Consider the following 24,347-nt stretch of genomic DNA (forward strand, 5'->3'; position numbering starts at 1 on the left):
CATGTGCTACACAAACATACATTCAGGTAACACCGATACACATAAAAAAATGTTTTTTAAAAAGTACATGAATGTAAGGTTTCCTGGACTTTGTAGTGTCATTGCACTGAGAATTAGTGGCAGTCAGCCATTTTACTTCATGCTAGGATGCTTGTTCATCTGGAGGAAGTTCAGTAAGCAAGTAAAAGCAAGGATGTTACATGGCACTGAGGGTCTGAATATGTATATATTCTTTTTTTTTTTTTTTTTTTTTGAAAAGTTAAAAATTCCTTAATTTTTTATTCCTGGTACCACTACCACAATTTACAGGGCAATATACCTGATGTAATGAAAAGAAAAAGAAAGACAAAGCTACAACAGATAAAAAGACCTCAGGAATGTACATCTAATTGAACTACATTGCATTAATCAATAGCTGCGCTTTTTGCAAACTGTGGTTCTGACAGTTCTGAACAAGAAGGGCCTCCTGTTTAAGCTGCGGTAACTTTTCTGACTGTGGATCATCGCTCCTTCTGTGGCAGATTTTTACAGTTCCTCTAATGCATTTAGGACGACTGTCTCAAAGTGACCTGCAGCTTTCCTGACAACTCCTCGCTCTCTCTCCTGCTAAGAACTGTAGCCCGTTTTCTGCTGTTCTATATATATATAACCTTCTGCTACCATATCCACCACTTCCACCCCCTGATCCATAGCCACCACCACAGGGACTGCCTGAGCTTCTCCCACCAAAACTGCCCCCTCTCATGCGTCCATAATTTGATTGCTGTTGTCCACTATAATTTCCAGAGTCATTATAGTTCACACCACCATAGTTACCTCCACCAAAATTTCCTCCTTCATTGTAACCGTCATATCCTCCTCCTCCACCACCACCATATCCACCACCTTGGTTTCCATAGCCTTGTCCACCACCACCATAGCCTCCTCTACTGCTGTAACCAGGACCACCACCATAGTTGCCACCATCACCTCCAAATCCATTATATCCACCATCACCACCTCCATAACTACCTCTGCTGCCACCACCTCCACCACCATAGCCTCCTCTTCCACCAAAGTTTCCACCATGACCAAAATTAGCTCCACCACCTTCAAAGTTCCCTCCACGACCCATAAAATTGCCAGATCCACCTCCATGGCCTCTCTGTGATCCAGCAGACTGCATCTCTTGTTTAGAAAGGGCCTTTTTCACTTCACAGTTATGCCCATTAATAGTGTGGTATTTCTGAACAACAATTTTATCAACTGTGTCATGGTCATCAAAAGTCACAAAAGCAAATCCTCTCTTTTTCCCACTCTGCCTGTCTTCCATAACGTCTATGGTTTCAATCTTGCCATACTTTTCAAACTAGTCTTTCAGGTTGTACTCTTCTGTATCCTCTTTAATACCACCAACAAAGATTTTCTTCACTGTTAAATGGGCACCAGGCTTTACAGAATCCTCTCTAGAAACGGCTCTCTTTGGCTCCACCACACGCCCATCAACTTTGTGTGGCCGAGCACACATTGCAGCATCCACCTCTTCAACATAAGAGTAGGTCACAAAACCAAAGCCCCCGGAACATTTTGTTTGGGGATCTCTCATTACCACATAGTCTGTAAGTGTGCCCCATTTCTCAAAATGTTCTCTTAAGCTATCATCTGTGGTTTCAAAGCTCAGACCACCAATAAACAGTTTCCTCAACTGTTCTGGTTCCTTTGGATCATGGCCCTCCATTTTGAGACCGGACTCGCCTCTTCCAACTCGAGTTCAATATCTGGATATGTATATATTCTTACCATAGACCACCAGAACGTGTGTGTATACAGAGTGTATGTTTGCATGTATATGTGTACATGCATATTCATATCACTAAGTATTTGTGCATATGTCACAGATGGTGAGGTCCAAAATTTAGGAATGTATGTATGCATTTCAGTAGGTATCAGTGTGCTGTGTACCAATTAAAGCCATTTCTATTATCATTGTTTTCCTATGTGATACTGTTAAACCAATTAATTTCATTTGGCTCCTATTTTGGATAAAGATAAGTAAGACCTGAAAAAAAATTCTTAATTTAATGAGTCAGTTTTTAACTTAAACAGTATAATAAATCTAATACCTTGACTTATGTAACTGTAGTGATATTTCATTTGTATTTAAATAAATAAAGTTTGCTTGAAGTTCAGAGAGTGAAACAGCTACGCTGGTCAGCCTTACAGACCAGGCAGCGGTGACACACACCTTTAATCACAGTAGCTACACTAGTTTGCCATAGAAACTGGGCAGTTGTGGTGTATACCTTTAATCCCAGCACTAGAGAGGAATATAGAGAGGAGACAGTTCTCACTCACAGTCACATTCTGAGATTCATGAAGCAGGATCGTCATTTCAGACTGAGGTACAAATAAGAGTCAGTGGCTGACTGTTTTGCTTTGTTTTGTTTTATTTTGGCTTGGTTTGGTTTTTTTTGAGACAGGGTTTCTTTGTAGCTTTGGAGCCTGTCCTGTCTCTTATAGACTAGGCTGGCCTCAAACTTAGAGAGATCTGCCTGCCTCTGCTGCTGACTGCTGGGATTAAAGGCATGTGCCACCACCACCTGGCACTGTTTTGCTTTTCTGGACTTGAGATTGAACTCCAATTTCTGTCTCTGGGTTTTTAATTAATCGTGCTACATGTAACCACAATATTTAACATCTTTTAAAGTAAAATCAGGTAGTTTATGCATAAAGTAGAGAGGTTACTGTTTTGGTTATTTGGAATGTTTTCTTATTTTAAAATTGACTTTGATTTCAGTCACTTTTTGTCAGAAGTGATGCTGCGTTTGATATCTGTGGTTTTCGTTGTTATTAGAAGCCTACACAAGCTGTTAGTCAGTGTTGAGAGGAAGAACCATGACCTCTTACAATAGCATGATCATGATTTCAAATACACTTTTTAACAATCCTAATCAGCCCATTCTGTAAGCCAAGTACCAACTAAGGTTTCCTTTGTTTCTTAAAAGTACTTTGAAAGTCTTGATAGTTGTCTGTGTCATTTTTTTCTACGTGGCCTTATTTGCTCAATCTTTTGTGCCCACAGCCATACCTGCTCTGCAGCCCATTGTCCATGACCTGTTTGTGTTAAGAGGAACAAACAAAGCTGATGCTGGGAAAGAGCTTGAAACCCAGAAGGAGGTGGTGGTGTCGATGCTTTTAAGACTTATCCAGTACCATCAGGTAAGAGGAAGGTACAGTGATAGTCACATCATCAACATGGATAAGCATGCTGTTTCCATGAGGTCCTGTGTGTGGTGAACAGTCTCAGGAGCATTGGGTTCTCTGGGACTTGAAGAAATGGTAGTGAGCCCGCCGATGGTGGCGCACGCCTTTAATCTCAGCCCTTGGCAGGCAAAGGCAGGTAGATCTCTGTGAGTTCAAGGTCAGCCTGGTCTACAAAACGAGTGCCAGGACACGCACCAAAGCTACACAGAAAAACCCGTCTCAAAAAACAAAAACAAAAAAAAAAAGTAAATGGCAGTGAAAGAAGAAAATGCACTAGGTACTAAATGTAACAGAGGCTGTTTATTCTCAAACATGGTTCAAGCATCAGTTAATTGGCAGTGTTGATCTAAACCACAGACTTTTTAAAAATACTAGAAATTTTAAATCTGAAATAAAATAAATAGGTATTTACTTCTTGAAACAATCACAGTTAAACTAATGTTAAACTAAATGTTTAATGCTTAAGTCATATGACTACAATAAAAAATACAAGAGGCATAAAGTAATTTGAGAGTAAGCAGATGACCCTGGCAAGCATGGCAAGGCTGGTAGTGCCTTGGGGAAGATTATACCACTTGTGCATACACAGGTCAGGGTCTCAGTATGCCTCATGGAGATTCTTGAATGCCCATGAACTAAAGGGGAAACGAGGTTCTTGTGTAGCATGAGCACTGCGCTTGGACCTTGAAGAGAGGCAGCTTTGGGCATGCAGTAGTAGGATTAGGCTTTGTGTTGTCTCTGAGGTGGTGTGCATCTTTTATAGCAGCCACATTTTATAACTCAGGGATTAGCAGATTCTTTTCTGTAAACCACAAACTAACCAACATTGCAAGTTTTGTGGCCTTCCCAGTCTGTAGTACCTGGAAAGTGGATAAAGACAGTCTGTGTACAGATGACATGACTGTGTTCCAATAAGACTTTCTCTACAAAATGGGCAGTGGACCAGGTGTCTCTGTTACAAACTTTTTCTAGGCCATAGATACATCTATTTTGAATGACCAAAATGACTACCAATAAACTCATGCTCAGCTTTGTATGACTGTTGTGAGGGCTAATCGAAAATAGATTGCTTTTGCAAAGAACATTGAGGTGGATTTAAAATACATAGGAATATAAGATATCCATCCCATAGAGTGTTTATTCAAGGCTGTCTTTGAGTTCTGCAGATTAATGTAAGTCTGATTTTCACTTGATCTCTTTCTTCATGAAATGTTATAATGCTGTAGAAATAAAACTGATTACTACGAGTCTTCCTGGGCCCAGCATGGCTCTGACTCACCCATGCCCTTGGAGCTTACTGCATCTGTCCTTGTGTATGTGGGGTTTTTTTTTGTTTTTTGTTTTGTTTTGTTTGTTTGTTTTGGTCTGCTTCACATTCACATGTCACAGGATATAGATTGCGTGACTTCCTCAGTCTTCATTGAGGATTATATATCTTTGAACTAGAGAGTTGCCCTGCTGAGCTGGGACCAATGTGGGACATGACAAAGTAGAGGTCCTGGATCAGGAAGTACTCTGACCCTACCCATTCTTGCAGGTGCTGGAGATGTTTATCCTCGTTCTGCAGCAGTGCCACAAAGAGAATGAGGACAAGTGGAAACGGCTATCTCGGCAGGTTGCGGACATCATCCTGCCCATGTTAGCCAAGCAGCAGGTTTGTCACCGTGGTCTTGGTTTGCCATCATGTGTAATTTATTTCAGAGTGGACTGAGATGCTTATGAAGCTTGGGTTGTGATCATTATATCCTGACAGGTTCTTGCTTTGAAAATTGTTCTGATTGCTGGTTGTGGGGCAAGTAGCTTCTTTTATTCCCATTATCCTTTGAGGTTGAAATTACCTTCTCACTTTATAAGTGGGGGAATTAAGGTCAGAAAGGGTATTGAGGTTTTCCATCCTCACAGAGCTTGAGGGTGCAGGGTCTGCAATTGGTTGGCCCAGTTCTGACTTACAAACTGAGTTGTTTCAACTGAGTCCTTTCTTATTTTATTATCCTGACTCCTTTATTCTAGTCAGTTAGGTATTTTATTTGATCTTTAGCTTTATGATTTTCCATTTGTTTGTTTTTCTTTTTACTTAAACAGTAACCTAGCAGTTATTCATCACTTGCTCAGAATTTCTATAATGAAATGACATTACTAGTTAATTCAGAAAATGCAGTGATCTGGCTGTTCCACATCTTTTTATTTTTATTTTTATTTTATTTTATTTTTGGCTGTTTCACATCTTATGGAAACAAACAGCCCTGGCTCCTTCCTGGACCATGTGTGCCTTAAAGCACAGAAGTCTGCGTGACTTTTACCATAACACCATTACAAAAGAAGATAGAGAACAGACAGAGCCTGGCTGTAGACAATTCTACACCTGAGAAGCTGCCAAATTGACCTCTGGCCATGCTTTGAATGAAACCCCCTGTTTTATGGCAAGGCACTGCTTTTGAAATAGGTTCTTTAGAAAGCACAAAGTGGCCTTGGTTCTCCTCATTTCATAAACACTTGTAGGCATACTGTATCAGTAGTTACTGTCTTCATGTGCTAGGTAGTATTGCAGGGATAGATAGAAAATACTTGACTGAACAAAATATATTGAAAAGCAGCTTTCTCCCACCTTAGAGTCAAGCTTTCATTGAGGCAGACAGTGAATAATAAGGCAGATAACAAAGGAATACATTATCAAAGCGTATAAAATATCAGGATAGTAGTTATCTGTGGAAAAGGGATAGTGTCAGGATAGGAGGATGCATTCATTGTTCAATCAGTGACCAAAAAAAGCCTTGTACAGCAGGTGACATTTGAGTAAATATGGAGGAACAGAGCAATTCTAGCAGATACCTTCAAGAGAATGTTTCAGGCAGAGCAGAGAGCAATGCACAGTCCCTGAGATGATAGCATTCCAGTTGGAAAGGGAAGGATGTGAGGGCTGGAATGGAGACTGTCTGGAAGCTTTACTGGGGCTATTGCTAAAGTAGAGTGCAGCTGATACACTGTTCTGGAAATAGGATTACCTCTGAAAGTAAAATGCTTTTAACTTTTAGCTGTGAGGACGTGATAGGGATGGTGGTGATTGTGTGCCCTCGAGGTGCAGGAATGATGTGTGTGAAACTGGCATTTCAGTTGGGTTCCACAGACATGCTTAATTCCACAGATGCACATTGATTCTCATGAAGCCCTTGGAGTATTAAATACCTTGTTTGAGATTTTGGCTCCTTCCTCACTACGTCCCGTGGATATGCTTTTGCGGAGTATGTTCATCACTCCAAGCACAATGGTGAGTCTCACCAGACACTGCTGATGCACTAGAGGGCAGGTTCCGGCCCAGATCTGCCACAGCTGGTGAGTGGAAGAATTTACATTTTTTCAATTCTTCACCTGAGCCTGGAACCAGTGCTGTAGGAACTTTCTGGTGAAGTAGTAAATTGGGGTAATTTTCTTCCTTAGAATTAATAACAATGGGAAGTTTAATCGTTTTTCCTTAGCTTTAGCATATTTTTTTCTTTTTCTTTTTCTTTTTTTTTTTTTTAGACCTCTGTAAGCACCGTGCAGCTATGGATATCTGGAATCCTAGCCATTCTGAGGGTTCTCATTTCCCAGTCAACCGAAGATATTGTTCTTTCTCGTATTCAGGAACTCTCCTTCTCTCCATATTTAATCTCCTGTCCAGTAATTAGCAGGTTAAGAGAGGGAGACGATAATTCAACATTAGGAGAACGCAGTGAAGGGAAACAAACGAAGAATTTGCCAGAAGAAACATTCTCAAGGTATACTTTCTTTCTGAAGTGTAAACTGACCTGAGACTTTTGGCTGATCCCATGGTGTCTCAGCAGCAGAAGCCAACAACATTTGCTGGTCTTCCTTTGGGTCTTCTTTTTGTTTTAAGTTTATTTCTTTTTATTAAATATATATGAGTGTTTTGCCTATGTGTAAGTTTACTGAGTGCATGTAGAGGCCAGAAGAGGACATTGAATCCCCTGGAACTGGAGTTTCAGACAGTTGAAACCTGCCATGTAGGTTCTAGGAACTAACTGAACCTGGGTCCTCTGCCAGAGGGTCTTTTGAATCCCAATCCATCTTTCCAGCCCCCTACCCAATTTTTATTCTCACCTCCCTCACCAATGGCCTTGTGTCACACCTTTCTTAAGGTCCTGTCTCATTCTAGCTGTCTTTGTGACAGACTTGACAAGTCTGTGATTAAGCAGGGGTGACCTGCCCTGCCTGCAGCATGTTAAAAGATGAATTGCCTTTAGAGTAGTTAAAAATCTAGAGTAAGCCACTGAAAAATCTGCCTTGTATTTATTTCACCATGTACTGCTTTAAGAACCTCATTGCCAAGGTGAGCAGCATCTAGGAGGTACCTGCAGGTATCTTGTGTCTTCCCTTCCACATGGTATAGGAGCTCCTTCAGGGCACTTTTCAGGCACTTGCCAGAACTTTGCAGGGAGAAGTATCGCCTACTCCTGGAGTACTTGCTACATTAGAGCAGTGCTGCGAATGTGCTCCTTAGGGCCTCCCATATTTTCAAGGGGAGATACCCATGGTGTCCTATGGACCCACACACTGCCTTTTCATTTGCAGAGTTGACTGGCAGCCCATTACCCTCTCTCTGCTGAGTTGAAGGAGTGGGTAAAACTGATGTGACACTAAATTCCTTCAAATTACCAGCTTGTATTTATGTAACACATAAATTTATACAAACTGATGGTCTTTATTTCACACTTGTGCTTGGCATAAGCTCACTGATAGTGACCTAATATGCTGTCATTTACTCCCTTTCTTGGAAGGTTTCTTTTACAGTTAGTTGGAATTCTTTTAGAGGACATTGTTACAAAACAGCTCAAAGTGGAAATGAGTGAACAGCAGCATACATTCTACTGTCAAGAGCTAGGCACACTGCTCATGTGTCTCATCCACATCTTCAAATCTGGTAAGTGAATCTGATTAGACTTGGTAGTGGTTTGTGTTCCCTGTCTCCAGCAGTGCCCTGTTCTCAGGGTAGCTGTTCTCCATACTCCATGTGCATGTGAGAACATGATGATAGGAGTGAGCCTGGTACATATGGTCCAGCAGTTACATTGATAGGCAGCTATCTGGAAGAATGGGAGCAGAGTGCTTGGAAGATGGCTGTATACAAGTCTTCATAACAGCATTCATTATATAGCTAAGATGTAGAAGCAACTTTGACATTGGTGGACTGGTTGAAAGCCAAATATGGTATTATATATAGGTTATAGAGTTGAATGTGTTTTGTTTTTTGAGGACGGGTTTCTCTGTAGCTTTGTAACCTGTCCTGGAACTTACTCTGTAGATTAGGCTGGCCTCAAACTCACAGATATATATACCTGTCTCTGCCTCCCACGTGCTGGGATTAAAGCTGTGCACCACCACCACCCGGCTATATTTTTTATTCTTGCAGAGGACCCACCTTTGCTTCCCAGTATATTAGAGAGGCTCACAATCATCTGTAACTCCGATTCCAGTAGATCTGATGCCCTTTTCTAGACTCAACCAGAACCAGGCACACACAAGGTGCACATACATATATGCAAGCAAAACACTCATATACATAAGATGAAATTAAAAAGCCACCATAGGTACCCTTGAAGACATTGTGTTAAACAATGTAAGCCAGACACAAAAGACACACTGTGTTTCATTTATATGAGATACTCAGAAACCAGGATGGTAGTTGCCAAGGGCTTTAGGAAAGAGATTTAATGACTTTAGAGTTTCAGTTTTATAAGATGAGAAGAATTGTAAATGGATGGTGCGGATGTTGCATAACATAAATGCATTTAATACCAAAGCTGTATATTTAAAAATTATCAAGGTGGTAAACTTTATGTTTTATGTACTTTACCACAATAAAAATGAAGTGGAAGCCAGCAGGATTATTATCTATCTATCTATCTATCTATCTATCTATCTATCATCTATCTATCATCTATCTATCTATCTATCTATCTATCTATCTATCTATCTATCTATCTATCTATCTATCTATCTATCTATCTATCTATCGCTACTAGCTGTCCTGGAACTTGTTCTATAGACCAGGCTTCTCTTGAACTCAAAGAGACTTACCTACTTCTGACTCCCAAGTGCTGGGTTAAAGGTGTGTGCTGCCCAGCCTGAATGTGAACTTTGGAGACCCACACAGTAGTAGAGAATCAGTTACTTCAGGTTATTCTCTGACCTTCACATACATGCTGTGGTACATGTGCACCCCCTCACCAATAACAGATAAACGTAAAAATCAGACAAAACCTAAAGACTCATGCTGGGAATGTCAGTCCATTGACGCTACATACAAAAACCTGTATGAAAACCAAGCACATACAAAACTCTTGTTTTGATTCCTACCTAACCTAAGCAGCATACACCTGTAATCTCAGTTCTTACCTCTAATCCTATTAACCAGGAGGTGGAGGCAGGAGAATTGGTATTTTAAGGTCATCCTCAGTTGAGGCAGGTCTGTCTGACCTATATGAAGACTTGTCTTTAAAAAAAATAATAACACTTGTTTGTTTAAGTGAGGGGTGAGGGGGGCGGAGTGTGACATGGTGATTTTATCACATATTTCCATGTCCTGGCTGTGTTTTCTATCTTGGCCTTGCTTTCTGGTGGATTCATTTCACATGACAGAAGGTTGGCCTATGACCACAGTGGTTTGAGCCTCCAGAGTATGCTAATTGACCATCCATGACCTCTGTAGGCAGCCATGAGCTCCTGGCTGCTTTGACCAGCTTGGGTGGCCTTCCCTTGAGTGTGTAAGTTGCTTTGTAAAGAGAAGAGAAATGGGTAAGAAACTAATTGTTTGCTGCCAGTGAAAATAGCTTATCAGTTGGAATTCTGGAGGTAACTAAATCTCAAGCCAGAAATGACAGAAAGTAAAAGCAGGTTGTGTCTCCAGTAAGAAGGTGTTCTCTGTGTTTGGATTTCTGTGTGCATTTTTAAAAAGATTTATTTATTCATTTTATGCATATGAGTGCTCTATCTGCATATATACCTTTATGTCCAAAAAGGGCATCACTATAGATAGTTGTGAACCACCATGCAATTGCTGGAAATTAAACTAAGCCAGTTCTCTTAACTGCTGAGCCATCTCTCCAGCCCCTTCTATATGCATTTTAAGTATGTGCATTTTATGTTCATACCTTAGAGTAAAAGGTAGTTACTTACCCTAGGCTTTATTCAACAGGACTTATATTCTGACTTGTCTATACTGGGCTCTGGTGTCCTAGTGTTAGACAAGCTGATGTATTTTGTGCCTTTGTGGAACTTCATAGCCAGTGGGGAGGGTGGTACACCAATACACACACTAATCTAGAAAGAGATGAGCAGTTTATCAGTAAACAGTTTCTGAGGCTTCCTGGTACACTCTTGAAGTGTGCAGCAGAACCAGCCTTTGGACTATGAAGAATAGACAAGAGAAATGGAGTTGAAAACAGGGTAGGGAGAAAAACAGGCTGCCCAGGTGAGCCATGGAGAACAAGGCATTATATGGACTGCATCCTTTATTTGATGGCATCCTTAGTACATTAATGTGCCAGAATTTAATTTTGATAATGGATGCTAGTTTCAAACTATCTTATTTCCTAATACTGATTTTTTTCTTTTTAAACGTATTGAAACAGAGAGACAGAGAAAGGTCATGAGCCATGTCAAGGTGTGCACTTAGAGGGCAACTTCTCAGGTGTCTGTTCTCTCTCTCCACTTTGTTTTAAGGCAGGCTCTTGTTTCTGCTATTCCACTGCCAACAAGAGCCTTTCAGCAATCCTTCGGTCTCTGCCTCCCGTCTTGCTGTAGGAATTGGATGTATACCACACATCTGTCATGAGTTCTGGAATTGGAAATCAATCATCGGACTTGTGCAGCAAGGATTTTAACCCACTGAGCCACTGCCCTGGTCCTTAAAGATCTTTTGATTTATGCTTCACTGACCACTGTAGCAAATTGAAAGTTAAGAAAGTATGCCTGTTTATGAACAGTGATTGTGTTTAGTATGTTGGTCATTTAATATTTTCTATAGATTGGATTTGCTACCTGAAGAACTTTCTCTTGCCTTCTTTGGGTAGCAAATGTCTCTGCTGTGTCACCTGGTGGACTGCCAGATAGTTTGGGTACTTAACCTCCCGTTGCTGTAGCTTCACCTTTTTTTCTTCCTTTTAAAAAAAAAAAAAAAAAAAGGAAATAAAAACACTCAAGGGAGTATTTTTACTGTGTGTCGGTGTTGTCCAGCAAAACTTGCAGTGAAATTGATATGCATCATGTCTGTACGGACACAGTGGCCTTTAGCTGCCCCTGTGACTGAGTAACTAAAATGCAGACAACATGCTTGAAGTACTTTGATTTTGTTTAATTTTAATCCACTTAAATGGCTTCATGTGGTCAGTAGTTTCCCTTTTGACACAGCATATGTACACCCGTCTGAAAAACCTGCCATGGTTAGACATACAGGCTTTGCCCTTGTGCCGTTAAGTTTTATATAAATGTTTATGTGACACTAGGTGGAAGAACTACTGTGCTTAGGTATTTGGTTGGTTTCAAGATAGGGTTGAAATAAATCAGGTATACTTTTATAAGATATATTTAGCTCTCTTGACAATTGTTCTCTTTGCTTTGGTAGCCCCTTGTGTTTCTGTCCCTAGATTCTCAGCCAGCCAGAATTGTAAGATGCCATTCTGTTTGCTGCCTGTGGCTCAGTTCTATGTTCTCCCAACTGTGGCCTGAATCCTTTGCCTCCCTGCTGGCTAGTTCTTTCTTGACCACTTGTGTTGAGGATTCCACAGCAGCTGTTTTGGACTTCTAGAGAATGAGGTAGTGCGAATCAGCAGAGGGACAAAAAGTGAACTGACTTATTAATAAGTTTAGTGTCAGTTTCTGATTAGAAAAGTTGGAGTTTGGATCTTGGGAAAAGGCTTATGAGCAAAGTGCTTACTGTACAAAGTATGAAGACCTGAGTTTGGATTCTCAGCACCTCTGTAAAAAACCAGGCATGATTTCTACAATCCTAGCAGGCAGCTGGAGATACCAAGATCTGTAGGGCTCACTGGCAGCAGTCTATCTAATCAGTGAACTAGAGAACTTGTCTCAAAAAATAAAAAATAAGGTGGAGAAGCAATATTGACCCTACATGAACCTCTGACTTCAACACATATGTACCCAGGTATACACATGAGCACATGTACATACACAAAAGTCACAATTCTTTAAGTGCTAAGTGCTGTATTCACATAAACGTGGGAAAGTATATGACCTGGTATTGGATCATGATGAACAGTAGAGGCATTCCCCATAATCTGTTTTACCTATTTTTGTTTGGTTCTAGGAATGTTTCGGAGAATCACAGCAGCTGCCACTAGACTCTTCACCAGTGATGGCTGTGAAGGCAGCTTCTATACTCTAGAGAACCTCAATGCACGGGTTCGATCCATGGTGCCCACGCACCCAGCCCTGGTACTGCTCTGGTGTCAGATCCTGCTGCTCATCAATCACACTGACCACCGATGGTGGGCAGAGGTGCAGCAAACACCCAAGTAGGTGCACAGCTTCCCAGGTCCAGGCAGCAGCCCAGTGTTTGGCCTGAGGCTTGGCTGCCATGTGGGCATTTTTATTTTCCATTCTTCGTGAAGCTTTGTAAAATTTTAGCTTCATATAAATCTTTCTTTCTTGGGTACTGTTTTGTAGGGAAATGTGGTCTGGCTACAGGCATTCAAACTCAACAGCTACTTTTTCACTGTGATTTTCTTTGACAAATTCTTTGACACTGTTGTGGGCTATGCTTGTCAGGCTCTATCCCTCCTGCTACGTCCTACAGCTTTCGTTGGTTCCACAGCCAAACATTTTGCAATGTCTTAACTTTGTTATGGTTAAATGTGTTCTGGGTATTCTTAGATAATGAAGGAATTATTTAGCAAATTTTGAAACTGATTGGAAGTATTTTATTAATTTATTTTTGTTATTCAAATAAACTTTCTGGTTGTGGGTGGCCCTCTATTTTGCAAAGAGTTTTTAGGCTTAAATCTTAGCATTCAGGTACTCACTCAACTATCTGAACATGTTTGGAAATAAAAAGCTGTGAGCCTTAATGAATCATTCCTTAGTGTAGTTTTGGACAGCTTATTAGTCTTTGTGGGGGAAAATTCCTTAAGGAAGAATATATAGGTGAGGTTAGCTCCTCAGCTTGATGAAGGGAGACCAGGGGCTCCCATCTTTTACATATCCTTGTTGGGAGCATCATTGCCTCTGTGCTGTGTGCTCCTTATGATGGTGTCTCCAAAGAACATAGAAATGTTACTTTCTGCCACCATGTGGGACCACCTGGGGTGGCACCCACAAGATCATTTGAACTGCTTAGAGAATCTCTTAAGCCTGACACATTAATGAAGCATTGTAAGACCTAGTGGACACGAAGCCTAGCTCTCTATTTCTCATAAGTACATATAGATCAGCCTTGAAGCTGTTTAAAACATTTTAGTGTAGGAAGCTGCGAGGGACTAGGAGTTTGCATATATATTCCAATCCTCTGCTGCTAATACTGCTACCCCACAGACTGCTCTGAGCACAGGGGTGTCTCAGCATCACCCGTGTGCATTCCTTTCTTCTTTCTTTTGCAATTTTTTCTGTTCATTTTTTTAATTTAAAAGAATGTTTTTAGGTTGAAATAGAATCATATCACTTCCCCACTTTTAACTACCCTCCCTCAAATCCCCTCTCCACACCCCCGTTCTCACATCGATAACTTCTTTTTTATTATGTTTGTTACATAAATATATGTGGTATATATTATGTATGCTTATATGTGTATGCCCAAGTAATATATAAATGGGAGAGGCTAGTTCTCATCCCAGCAGTTATTACCTACCTATAATTCTTTGTCTAGGGATGAGATCCTGTGAAATTTCCCCATCTACATTATATACTGTATGCATATATATATGTTATAATATATGTACATGTAACAATTACATATATTACATATATTTTACATAATCTAATTATTACGTTATATATATGTTACTGCCTTCGTTGTGGTCTTGTTTATGCATGCATTTCTCTTCTAGACTGCTTCCCATCAGACTTTTTGGTATTCTGGCTCCTACAGTCTTTCTGCCTCCTCTTCCATAATGTTCCCTGAGCCACAGATGTGGGAGTTGTAATGTAGATGTATCCACTAGGACTGGGCTCTCCACAATCCATTGATCTCACTCTGCATTGTGTCCAGTTGTGGTTTCCTGTCATTGTCTCCATTTGTTACAAAGAGAAGATTCTTTGATGGGGATGATAGCTACAAATTGAAGCTCAGAGCTGGATGTAGTGGCATATATCTTTAATCTCAACCCTCAGGAGGCAGAGGCAATTAGATCTCTGTGAATTCAAGGCCAGTCTTGTCTACATAGCAAGTTTGAGGCCAGCCAGGGTGACACAGTAAAACCTTGTCTTAAGAACAAAACTGGCAGCTCTGACCAAAGATACTTACTGCTAAGCCTGATTACTTGAGTTTAGTCCCTAAGACCCACATGCTAGAAAGAGAATTGATTCTTACATGTTGTCCTCTGACATCCACAGGCACACTGTGATGCACATGCACACAAATAATTTCTTTAAAGACTTAAAAAACTGGTTTTGTCATGGAATATCTTATTTTCTCCATCGATGGTGATTGAAAGCTTTTCTGGGTATAGTAGTCTGGGCTTGCATCTGTGGTCTCTTAGCACATGTGTGTCTGCAGCACGTCTGTCCAGGACCTTCTGGCTTTCATGGTTTCCATTGAGAAGTCAGGTATAATTCTGATATGTCTGCCTTTATATGTTACTTGACCTTTTTCTTTTGCAGCTTTTAATGTTCTTTCTTTATTCTATATGTTTTGCGTTTTCATTATTATACGGTGAGGAGACTTTTTTTTAATCCAGTCTATTTGGTGTTCTGTAAGCTTCTTGTAGGGATATCCTTCTGTAGGTTGGGAAAGTTCTCTTCTATAATTTTGTTGATATGTTTTCTTTGCCTTTGAGCTGGAGTTCTTCTACTTCTACCCCTATTATTCTTAGGTTTGGTCTTTTCATGGTGTCTCAGATTTCCTGGATGTTTTGTGTTAAGAATTTATTGGTTTTAATGCTTTCTTTGGCCGATGAATCTATTTCCTCTATAATATCTTCAATACCTGAGATCATCTCTTCCATTTCTTGTATTCTATTGGTTATGCTTGCCTCTGTAGTTCCTGTTCACCAAGATTTTCCATATCCAGAATTTCCTTTGTTTGTGTTTTCTTTATTGCCTCTATTTTAGTCTTCACATCTTGAACAGTTTAAACTGTTTGCTTCACCTGTTTGTTTTCCTAGATTTTCATGGGTTTCTTTGAGAGATTTATTGATTTTTTTTCCCAATTTTTTGTGTTTTCTTGCATTTCTTTAAGGGAATTTTTCATTTCCTCTTTAAAGGTCTCCATCATCCTCATAAAGTTACATTTAAAATTGTTTCTTCTGCTTCTTCTGGGTTAGGATGATCAAGTCTTCCAGTGGTATGACCACTGGGTTCTGGTGTTACCATATCATTTTTTAGGTTGTTGAATGAATTCTTGCATTGGCGCCTACCCATCTCTTCCTTCAATTGGTGCCGGCAGTGTCTTTACCTCTTGGTCCAATCCCTGCAGTGGCTATCTGTGTCTTTGAGAACAGTTCTTAGTCTGTTCTGTACTGTCCCTGTCCATGTCTCAGGGAGCCACTGAAGTCTCTCTTGGTTTGCTCTCTTGGTTTGCTCTCTTGGGCCTCTCTGTGTTTCAGAATTCCTCTGAGGTTGCAGGGGAATAGGAGGGTTTGGGGGCAGAGCTTATAGCTTGCAGGGTCTGATGGGTCTGAATGGATGGGGTGGGGGTGTTGGAGCAGCCTACCTGCGGGAAGCTTGCCACCTGACTGGCTGGAAAAGCTGAGGCAAGTGGGGGTGGGGCCTGAGGTTTTGCCCCCTTATGGAGGGCCTAGAAAGTGGGATGTCCCACTGGGTAGGTGGTCACTCAACTCTTGGTCCTCTCTGTGAGGTAGCAGGATGTGTTTCAGAGTTCCACTGAGGTTGTGGGGTAAGGGGGATAGGAGGGTTTGGGGATAGAGTGGGACTTGTAGCTTGCAGGGTCCCATAGATGGGGTGGGTGTGTTGGAACAGCCTGCCTATAGGAAGCTCGCCTGCTGGCTGTCTAGAGAAGTTGAGGCAGATTGGGGAATGGCCCGGGGTTTTGTCCCAGTATGGAGGGCCTACAGAGTGGGGTGCCCCACCTGGTGGGTGGTCACTCACCTCTTGCTTCTCCTCTGTGTAGTAGCAGGCTGTGTTTCAGAGTTCCACTGAGGTTGTGGGGTACTTAGAGCTGTAAGAAATGGGGTCATAGACATTTTCTTTTCATTTTTATTTGTGGGGAGTGTTTGTATGCACACGCTTGCCTTAGCCCACATGTGGAGGTCAGAGGATGACTATGAGGAGTCAGTCCTCTCCTTTGTGGAATCTAAGGATCAAACTCAAGTTGTCAGACTTGTGCAACATGTACTTTTACTTGCTGGATCGTCTTGCCAGCTCAAGAGGGGGTTTCTAATGATAGCGATAATGGTCCCAGTTATCCAAAAGGGCTACAGATTTGAGTGTACAGAAGAAGCAGTCTTGAGTTGGTGAATATGAGATTTGGCTACAAACATTGATTTTATTGTAGTGTAGTTATTGACAGTCTTTCAACGTTTAAATTATAGTTTCTTTTATTTTTATTTTGTGTGCATTTGTGTTTTTGTGTGCATGTATGTCTTTGTGAGGGTACCAAATCCCTAGGAACTGGAGTTACAGACAGTTGTGGGCTGCCATGTGAGTGCTGGAAATTGAACCCCAGGTCTTCTGGAAGATCAGCCAGTGCACTTAACCACTGAGCCATCTGTCCAGCTCTGAAATGACAGTTTATTCCCCACCCCAATATATTAGAATGAGAAGGCCATCACTTCTGGGTCCTTAGTGCAGTATTCTTCAGAGGAGCCTCCCCTGGTTTTTCTTCATTTGTTGAGATCACAAGATCTGCTCCTAGGTAGCTTTTTTGTTGTTGTTGTTGTTGTTTGTTTGTTTGGTTGGTTGGTTGGTTGGTTTTTCGAGACAGGGTTTCTCTGTGTTTTTTGGAGCCTGTCCTGGAACTAGCTCTTGTAGACCAGGCTGATCTTGAACTCACAGAGATCCGCCTGCCTCTGCCTCCCAAGTGCTGCCTCCCAAGTGCTTGAACTCACAGAGATCAGCCTGCCTCTGCCTCCCAAGTGCTGCCTCACAAGCCACCACTGCCCGGCTTCCTAGGTAGCTTATACTCCTCAGTGGCAAGGTCATAATTGAGCATTATTTGTGTGATTAATATCTGTCTCTTTCTTATGTTTGCTGTTATATTCCTGTCGGGGCCATTTTCTATTCAAACCATAACTATGTCTCCTGCTAATTTCCTAATTGCAAATTCCCCATATTATCCTTCAGAAGTTCTTTACTCATAGCTATGAGTATAAGTTACAAAGCTCCAACTGAGGAAAGGGCAGGTGTTCTGTGTAATAGTTTCTTAACTGACATAGGAAACCTGTTAAAATGCCTTTTGTACATCTGTAATCAGATACAAACAGTACCATCATTCCATGCAGTCCCCTCTTGTCTCTTTAGCCATCCCTTCCCCCATCCGTGATAAGTTCTGATCCAAGCATACTGTGTGCTCAGAGCAGAATTCCATAGACAAGAACTCTGCATCTGGTTATTCATCAGCACCATATGTGTAAAGTTTATTCTTGTGATGGTAGTGATCTATGATGCATTCCTTGCACTTGCTGAGTAGTATCCCTCTGTAGATGCACTAGTTTACTCATCCACTCACTAGTTGAGGAGCAGAAATGTTTGGCAGCTTTAACAAGACTTTATCCTATACAATATTTTATCAGTTGTCTCTTAGTACTGAGGAGTTGTAGGATTGGTCAACACATTTCAAATGTGCTTGCCCTTCTGTGACCTCTGCCCCTGAGCAAAAGCCAGAAGGGTGGGGTGGGATTGTCTCAGACATTGTGTTTTAAATATTTGGCTAAAATGAAGAGTCTCCAGGGTTTTATTTAGAAAGAAGAAAGATGCAGTGAGAAAGGAGTACCAAGTGAAATAATTGATTTAGTGGGGAAAAAGCACTTTGAACAGTAATTCCACAACTGGGACCTGCTTAGTAATATATTTGAAAATGAGCAGGGAAGTATGAAGTGAGACTTCTCTATGGCACCTGACAATAATTTTAGAACATGTGGAATTTAAAACAACAACAACAACTGATTCATTATCAAACATGACCAGTCTGAGTTCTGGAATGGACATGGTAATTGGAATTGAAGCTTTATAGTGGATTTTTGCTCTTCAGCCAAGCACTGTAATCTCTTGCCTGCTAAACCTTCTTGTGTCCTTTAAGTGTTTTCTAGGAACAGAAGTCTGAGGTGCTTAAACACACAACACCAGTCTGATGTAGCAATGTTTGGAATAACTTGTGGGTTTGAGAAGAAAGATGAAGCATAGCTATTCAGTATTTTGTGTGTGTGTGTGTGTGTGTGAGAGAGAGAGCTTGCTGCTATCCCAGACACGTCCTCATTGCATCTCTCACTCCTTGTAGAAGGCACAGTTTGTCCTGCACGAAGTCACTTAACCCCCAGATATCTGGTGAAGAGGAGGATTCTGACTCAGCAGCTCAGCTTGGAATGTGCAATAGAGAAATAGTGCGAAGAGGGGCCCTTATTCTCTTCTGTGATTATGTCGTAAGTGTGAAAAATGTCTCTGAGGGTTGTTAAGGGAGGAGAGGACCACAGCATTTGCTGGGCAACCAGACTATTTACTGCCCCACAGATAACATCAAACTGAGGAGATGTAACAATATTTGATTTTTCTCTGGGGTTTAATTAGAACAGCTTGGGCCCATTCTCTCTTAAATTTCTAAGTTGATCTTCAAAGGCTTTCATTCCACTAGTTTATCACCAGGAACTTAGTGCCTGGCATATAGCTGGGCAGTTTTGTCTCAAGGTGTAGGCCAGGCTGCCTTGAAACTCACAGTGGTCTCATACTCAGAGATATCCCTCCTTTTGCCTCCTGACTGCTGGGAATAAAAATGTGTACCACCAGGCTGGAGAGATGGCTCAGAGGTTAAGAGCATTGGCTGCTGGCTGCTCTCTTCCAAAGGTCCTGAATTCAATTCCCAGCAACAACATGGTGGCTCACAACAATCTGTAAAGGGATTTGGTGCCCTCTTCTTGTGTATAGGCGTACATGTGTACATAATAAATAAGTCTTTAAAAGAAAAATGTGTACCACCCTATCCAGCAAACACTACATGATTTTAACAAAGCTAAATGCACTGACTTTTGTGGGATTTTTGGCTAATTTTTTTCCATTTATTTTGTAGGAAGGTGTTAAATGGATTTGGATTTCAGAATAGATTTTCTTTTGAGTACCACTTTTTAAAAACAATCACTTTTGTGAAATATTTAACAAAAAATAGCATCACCTATTTGATTTATGAAAACAAGTCTTCTTTAATCATATTGGTTTAAAATAAGTTACAATTACATTTTAATTTATATTTGATGATTTTTTTAAACAAACTTGGAATCACATATACAATGCTACCATAGAGCAGAATGGTTTTTAAAAGTGTGAACCAGACTGGCAGTAGTGGCACACGCCTTTAATCCCAGTACTTAGGAGGCAGAGGCAGATGGATCTCTGTGAGTTCGAGGCCAGCCTGGTCTACAAAGCAAGTCCCAAGATAGATAGAGCCGTTACACAAAGAAACCTGCCTCGAAACAAACACAACAACAACAAAAACAAAAATCTGAAACAGGGAAAAAAATATTTGAGCTAGCTGTGAGGTATAAGACCAGAGGTGGTCTTATGGTATCAGCATTTGAGTAATGTTCACTGTTTGTTTTCAAGCCAGGGTGCCCTGTACAGAGCAGTCTATATGTTCATAATCCTCCCAACTCAACCTCCCGAGTATTGGATTGTAGGTGTGTGCCATGATATGCAGCTTAATAGCCACTTTTTACTTGACATTCCCAAAATTGAAATAGTTTTTTACATTTTGTTCTGCTTTTGAGAAATAATATGATATAATGGTATTTTTCACAAAAGTATAAGAAAGAAAAATTTCGTATGTAAATACTATCAAATGGTTCCGAATGGAAAGTTAGCCAGATGTTAAAATTGATCAGGTTTTGGCTTTTGTCTAGGATTATGAATTAAGGTGGAAGTGTTACATGTATTTTTAACTGTGGATATTATTTATTTTCTTTTAAAAAATTTCAAGTGAAACTTCTCCTGTGTTCTGGGGAGATCTATTTTTTGATTCAGCAATTCTATCAGCTCTGTGGCAGTTTGTGCCTCTTTTCTCCACTAACCATTGGAGACAAGAGTAGGTATGGAACAGCTCGTGCGAGGCTGGCCTACAGCCTGATGGCAAGCTCATTTACTTCAACATGCGGCTTCCTTTGTTCCCATGCATGCAAGCTCCACTAGCAAGTGGCTGCACCAGACTGTTCACCTTACTCCTGTGGACAGCCGTCCCTTGACTCTCCCAAGGAGCCAGTGCTTCTTTTGTTCATTCTGATGTTGAGCCATTTGCTAGTGGCTCTGGGAGCTGGACATTGCCACTGGGGCTTGACTTCTTGTGGCCTCTGCCACACGGCATCAGAGGTGCAAGGCTCTATAACTAGGTTTCCTTCCTTTTTCTCATGTACTTAGACACTGTCTTTACTGAGGGAAAGTTTGTATTTGGAATTTGTTTTTTTCTTACTCTTTCTAGCCTTCTTGTCTAATTGAAATATATCTTTTATTATATCTTTCCTAGTGTCAGAATCTCCATGACTCAGAACACTTAACGTGGCTCATTGTAAATCACATTCAAGATCTGATCAGCTTGTCCCATGAGCCACCAGTACAAGACTTTATTAGTGCCATTCATCGTAATTCTGCAGCTAGTGGCCTTTTCATCCAGGCAATTCAGTCTCGTTGTGAAAATCTTTCAACTGTAAGTCTTTAGCCTGCCAGTGTGCTTTCTCTGCCTTAAAAATGAATCACTAGAATTTTGTCAGTACCAATTACCAGTCTGAGAAAAAATAAATTCTTGTTCCTTCTCAACATTAGCCAACCACTCTGAAGAAAACACTTCAGTGCTTGGAAGGCATCCATCTCAGCCAGTCTGGTGCTGTGCTCACATTGTATGTGGACAGGCTCCTGGGCACTCCCTTCCGTGCACTGGCTCGCATGGTTGACACTCTGGCCTGTCGCCGCGTAGAAATGCTTTTGGCAGCAAATTTACAGGTACAAGATGGTGGTTTATTTAAAAACTTAGCAAGTCATTCAAAACATTTGGTCTATGGACCTGGTCTTGATTGGCCACTGATAGGAGCATGTATGCCATGTTTGTTCATGTATCTAACCAAGTGCTTCTAGTCTGTTCTTACTAATAGATATACTGTGCATACCATTTTATTCTTTTAAAGTGGGTGTGAGATTATATGTATCAAAATCCCTAATGTGTTCTTGTATGTGTAGAGCAGCATGGCCCAGTTGCCAGTGGAAGAACTGAACAGAATCCAGGAGCACCTCCAGAATAGTGGGCTTGCACAAAGGTAAGACTGCAGCATGGGATCCTGGCATTTGAGCTACCAGGGTATAAGGACTTGGATATGTACAGGAACAAATAGCGAGACATGGGAGACTCCTGAACCTTATGGCTGTTGAAGGGATGGGAAGTGTATTTGTTGCCTCCACTCATGGACCCTTGATGAATAAGAGTAAATGCATAACTTAGTAGCTAGGTTAGAAGGATTAAACCTGAGAGCACTACCTGGCTCTTGGCATATGCACATTACATTTATGTCTTGTTAAGTGCCATCTTTTTATAACTACTCATTTGCTTAATTGTTTGAAAGTCTTTTAGAAGCCTTTATCAGAAACATTTCCATCTGTAGTGTGAGCATAGTTCCTTGAGTACAAGATAAATTAAGAAAATCTTTTATCTCTTCCATTGCAGATAGGGGTAGGGAACACACACATATGTACATCAGAAAGGGTGATTCTGTCCTAATTTTAGTCTTTAGAGGGTTTTTATGATGATGTTTCTTAATGGGACAGAGTATAGTCGAGATAATTTTTCAGTCTTCAGGGCCACATGTTGTCATTTGACATACGAAGTATCACATTGACTTTGGATGGTAAGAGAGCAAATTGTTATTGTGCTTGACTATAGACATAGTCATAGACCAAGATGAGAAAGATTATAATAATAATACTTTGGACCAGATGAAATGATTCTTTTATGAAATGACATTCATAATGGAATAAACTGTGTCGTTATGGGGAAATAATTTGTACACTTGGGTGTTAGAAGAATTTATCTATTTCTCATATATTACAAATAACACTGGCTAGAAATGTATAGCTCAGTGGTAGAGCACTTGTCTAGCATGCCCAAGCCCCTGTGTTCATTCCTCAATACTGTCAAGAAAAGAAAGAATAGAATAGCTTTGTTAGCTGTTCTGTAGTGCATTGCCTAATAGAATGATGAGCATAAATGAAAATTTCTGGGAAATATCATAAAGGTATAAATTGTGGTAATTTAAAGTAACGAGGTCCTAAGTGTGCATCATGACTTTAGAATGTTCAAAGTATGTTTCACCTTGTTTTAAGAAGCTACTTCTGTTCATTGGTTTTACATGTTTCTAGGAGCCATCTTTCTTAAACTGAGATTTCAAACTAAAGGACCAACTATTCTGTGGTTTCATTTGTGTTTCAGACACCAAAGGCTCTACTCCCTGCTGGACAGGTTCCGACTCTCTACTGTGCAGGACTCACTTAGCCCCTTGCCCCCAGTTACTTCCCACCCACTGGATGGGGATGGGCACACATCTTTGGAAACAGTGATTCCAGACAAAGTAAGTGTCCTGTATATCTAAGTGTGCTGGCCGGGAACCATGTGAAGACAATAATAGCCTTTGTCTACAATGAGGGTAAGAGTAGATGTCAGTCTGCACAGGGTCCCTGATACTCAACTCAGGTTTATTAGCAATTCTGCTTGTAGATTAGAGTGGAATATGGATGCCATGAGGTCCTAATGAGAAAATGATGATGATGTGTAACTTTTGTGGAGGAGTGTGGGGTCAAGGTCAGGTGGCTAGTTGGCAAGTCAGGAGAAGTTAGTTGTGGCCCAGTGCCTATGACTACAAATATTGTCAAGCACATGCTATCAAACTTGGCCTGTCTCCATCTCCCTGAACCTTTTACCTCCTATGAAGTGTTAACACCTCCTGCTACTAGGTAGTGTATAATGGGTGTAATAGGTTGTCACCTTCACCGTTCATACTTGAGAGTTAGAGATTGTTAGGACCTTGGGTGGGGAGGAGATGTGATTTTAGAAACCTGCAGCTCATAGAAGAAAGCATACGTTTGCCCCAGGCTTGATCTGGCTGCTGAGGAAGATGAAGCATAGCCATTCATTATTGTGCACACTCCAGTAGAGTGTAGATGGTACACAGTATCAAGGAGTGGGTAGAGGAAAGGTTGCTAACCCTCAGAACTTTGCTGAGTTTGCACGGACTGCTAGAAGTTCCATGGGTGGAAAAGAAGAGGGCATTCAGGCTCAGAACAACAGAGAGAAGATCCTTGAGCTGTAAGCCCAAGGTGTGTCTGATGTCTGTACAGGCAGCCAGGGTCCCAGTACTGCAGGCACAGCCCAGAGGAGCAGCCAAAGTATCTAACCAATCGTGTTCCCATTTTTTGCTTCTTCTTCTCAGGACTGGTACCTTCAGCTTGTAAGATCCCAGTGTTGGACCAAATCAGATTCTGCACTGCTGGAAGGTGCAGAGTTGGTGAATCGCATCCCTGCTGAAGACATGAATGACTTCATGATGAGCTCGGTAAGGCAACAATGGGAGGCCAGGGAATCACCAGCTCTGCTTATTTTTTTGAGTTTTACTTGTATCTTAGTTAGGATTTCTATTGCTGCAATGAAGCAAGCACCATGACCAAAAAGCAAATCGGGGAAGAAAGGGTTTATTTGGCTTATACTTACACATCATAGTCCATCATTGAAGGAAATCAGG

General features: G+C 41.0%; 1 protein-coding gene and 1 pseudogene across 1 annotated transcript in view; one reads left to right on the forward strand and one right to left on the reverse strand.

The window, feature by feature from the left end:
* Positions 1 to 24,347, forward strand: part of Htt (huntingtin) — a 153,146-nt gene that overhangs the window by 95,230 nt on the left and 33,569 nt on the right. The window contains exons 36-47 of the mRNA XM_057772523.1: positions 3,062 to 3,198; positions 4,781 to 4,897; positions 6,386 to 6,508; positions 6,763 to 6,998; positions 8,019 to 8,161; positions 12,566 to 12,773; positions 18,866 to 19,007; positions 21,092 to 21,271; positions 21,388 to 21,564; positions 21,799 to 21,875; positions 23,042 to 23,180; positions 24,039 to 24,161. Coding sequence (XP_057628506.1) covers positions 3,062 to 3,198; positions 4,781 to 4,897; positions 6,386 to 6,508; positions 6,763 to 6,998; positions 8,019 to 8,161; positions 12,566 to 12,773; positions 18,866 to 19,007; positions 21,092 to 21,271; positions 21,388 to 21,564; positions 21,799 to 21,875; positions 23,042 to 23,180; positions 24,039 to 24,161 — 1,802 coding nt within the window. The remainder of the gene's footprint in view (positions 1 to 3,061; positions 3,199 to 4,780; positions 4,898 to 6,385; positions 6,509 to 6,762; positions 6,999 to 8,018; positions 8,162 to 12,565; positions 12,774 to 18,865; positions 19,008 to 21,091; positions 21,272 to 21,387; positions 21,565 to 21,798; positions 21,876 to 23,041; positions 23,181 to 24,038; positions 24,162 to 24,347) is intronic.
* On the reverse strand, positions 560 to 1,750 carry LOC130875588 (heterogeneous nuclear ribonucleoprotein A3-like; annotated as a pseudogene).

The sequence above is a fragment of the Chionomys nivalis genome, chromosome 6 (assembly GCF_950005125.1).
Source record: "Chionomys nivalis chromosome 6, mChiNiv1.1, whole genome shotgun sequence".
NCBI classification, from domain to species: Eukaryota; Metazoa; Chordata; class Mammalia; order Rodentia; family Cricetidae; genus Chionomys; species Chionomys nivalis.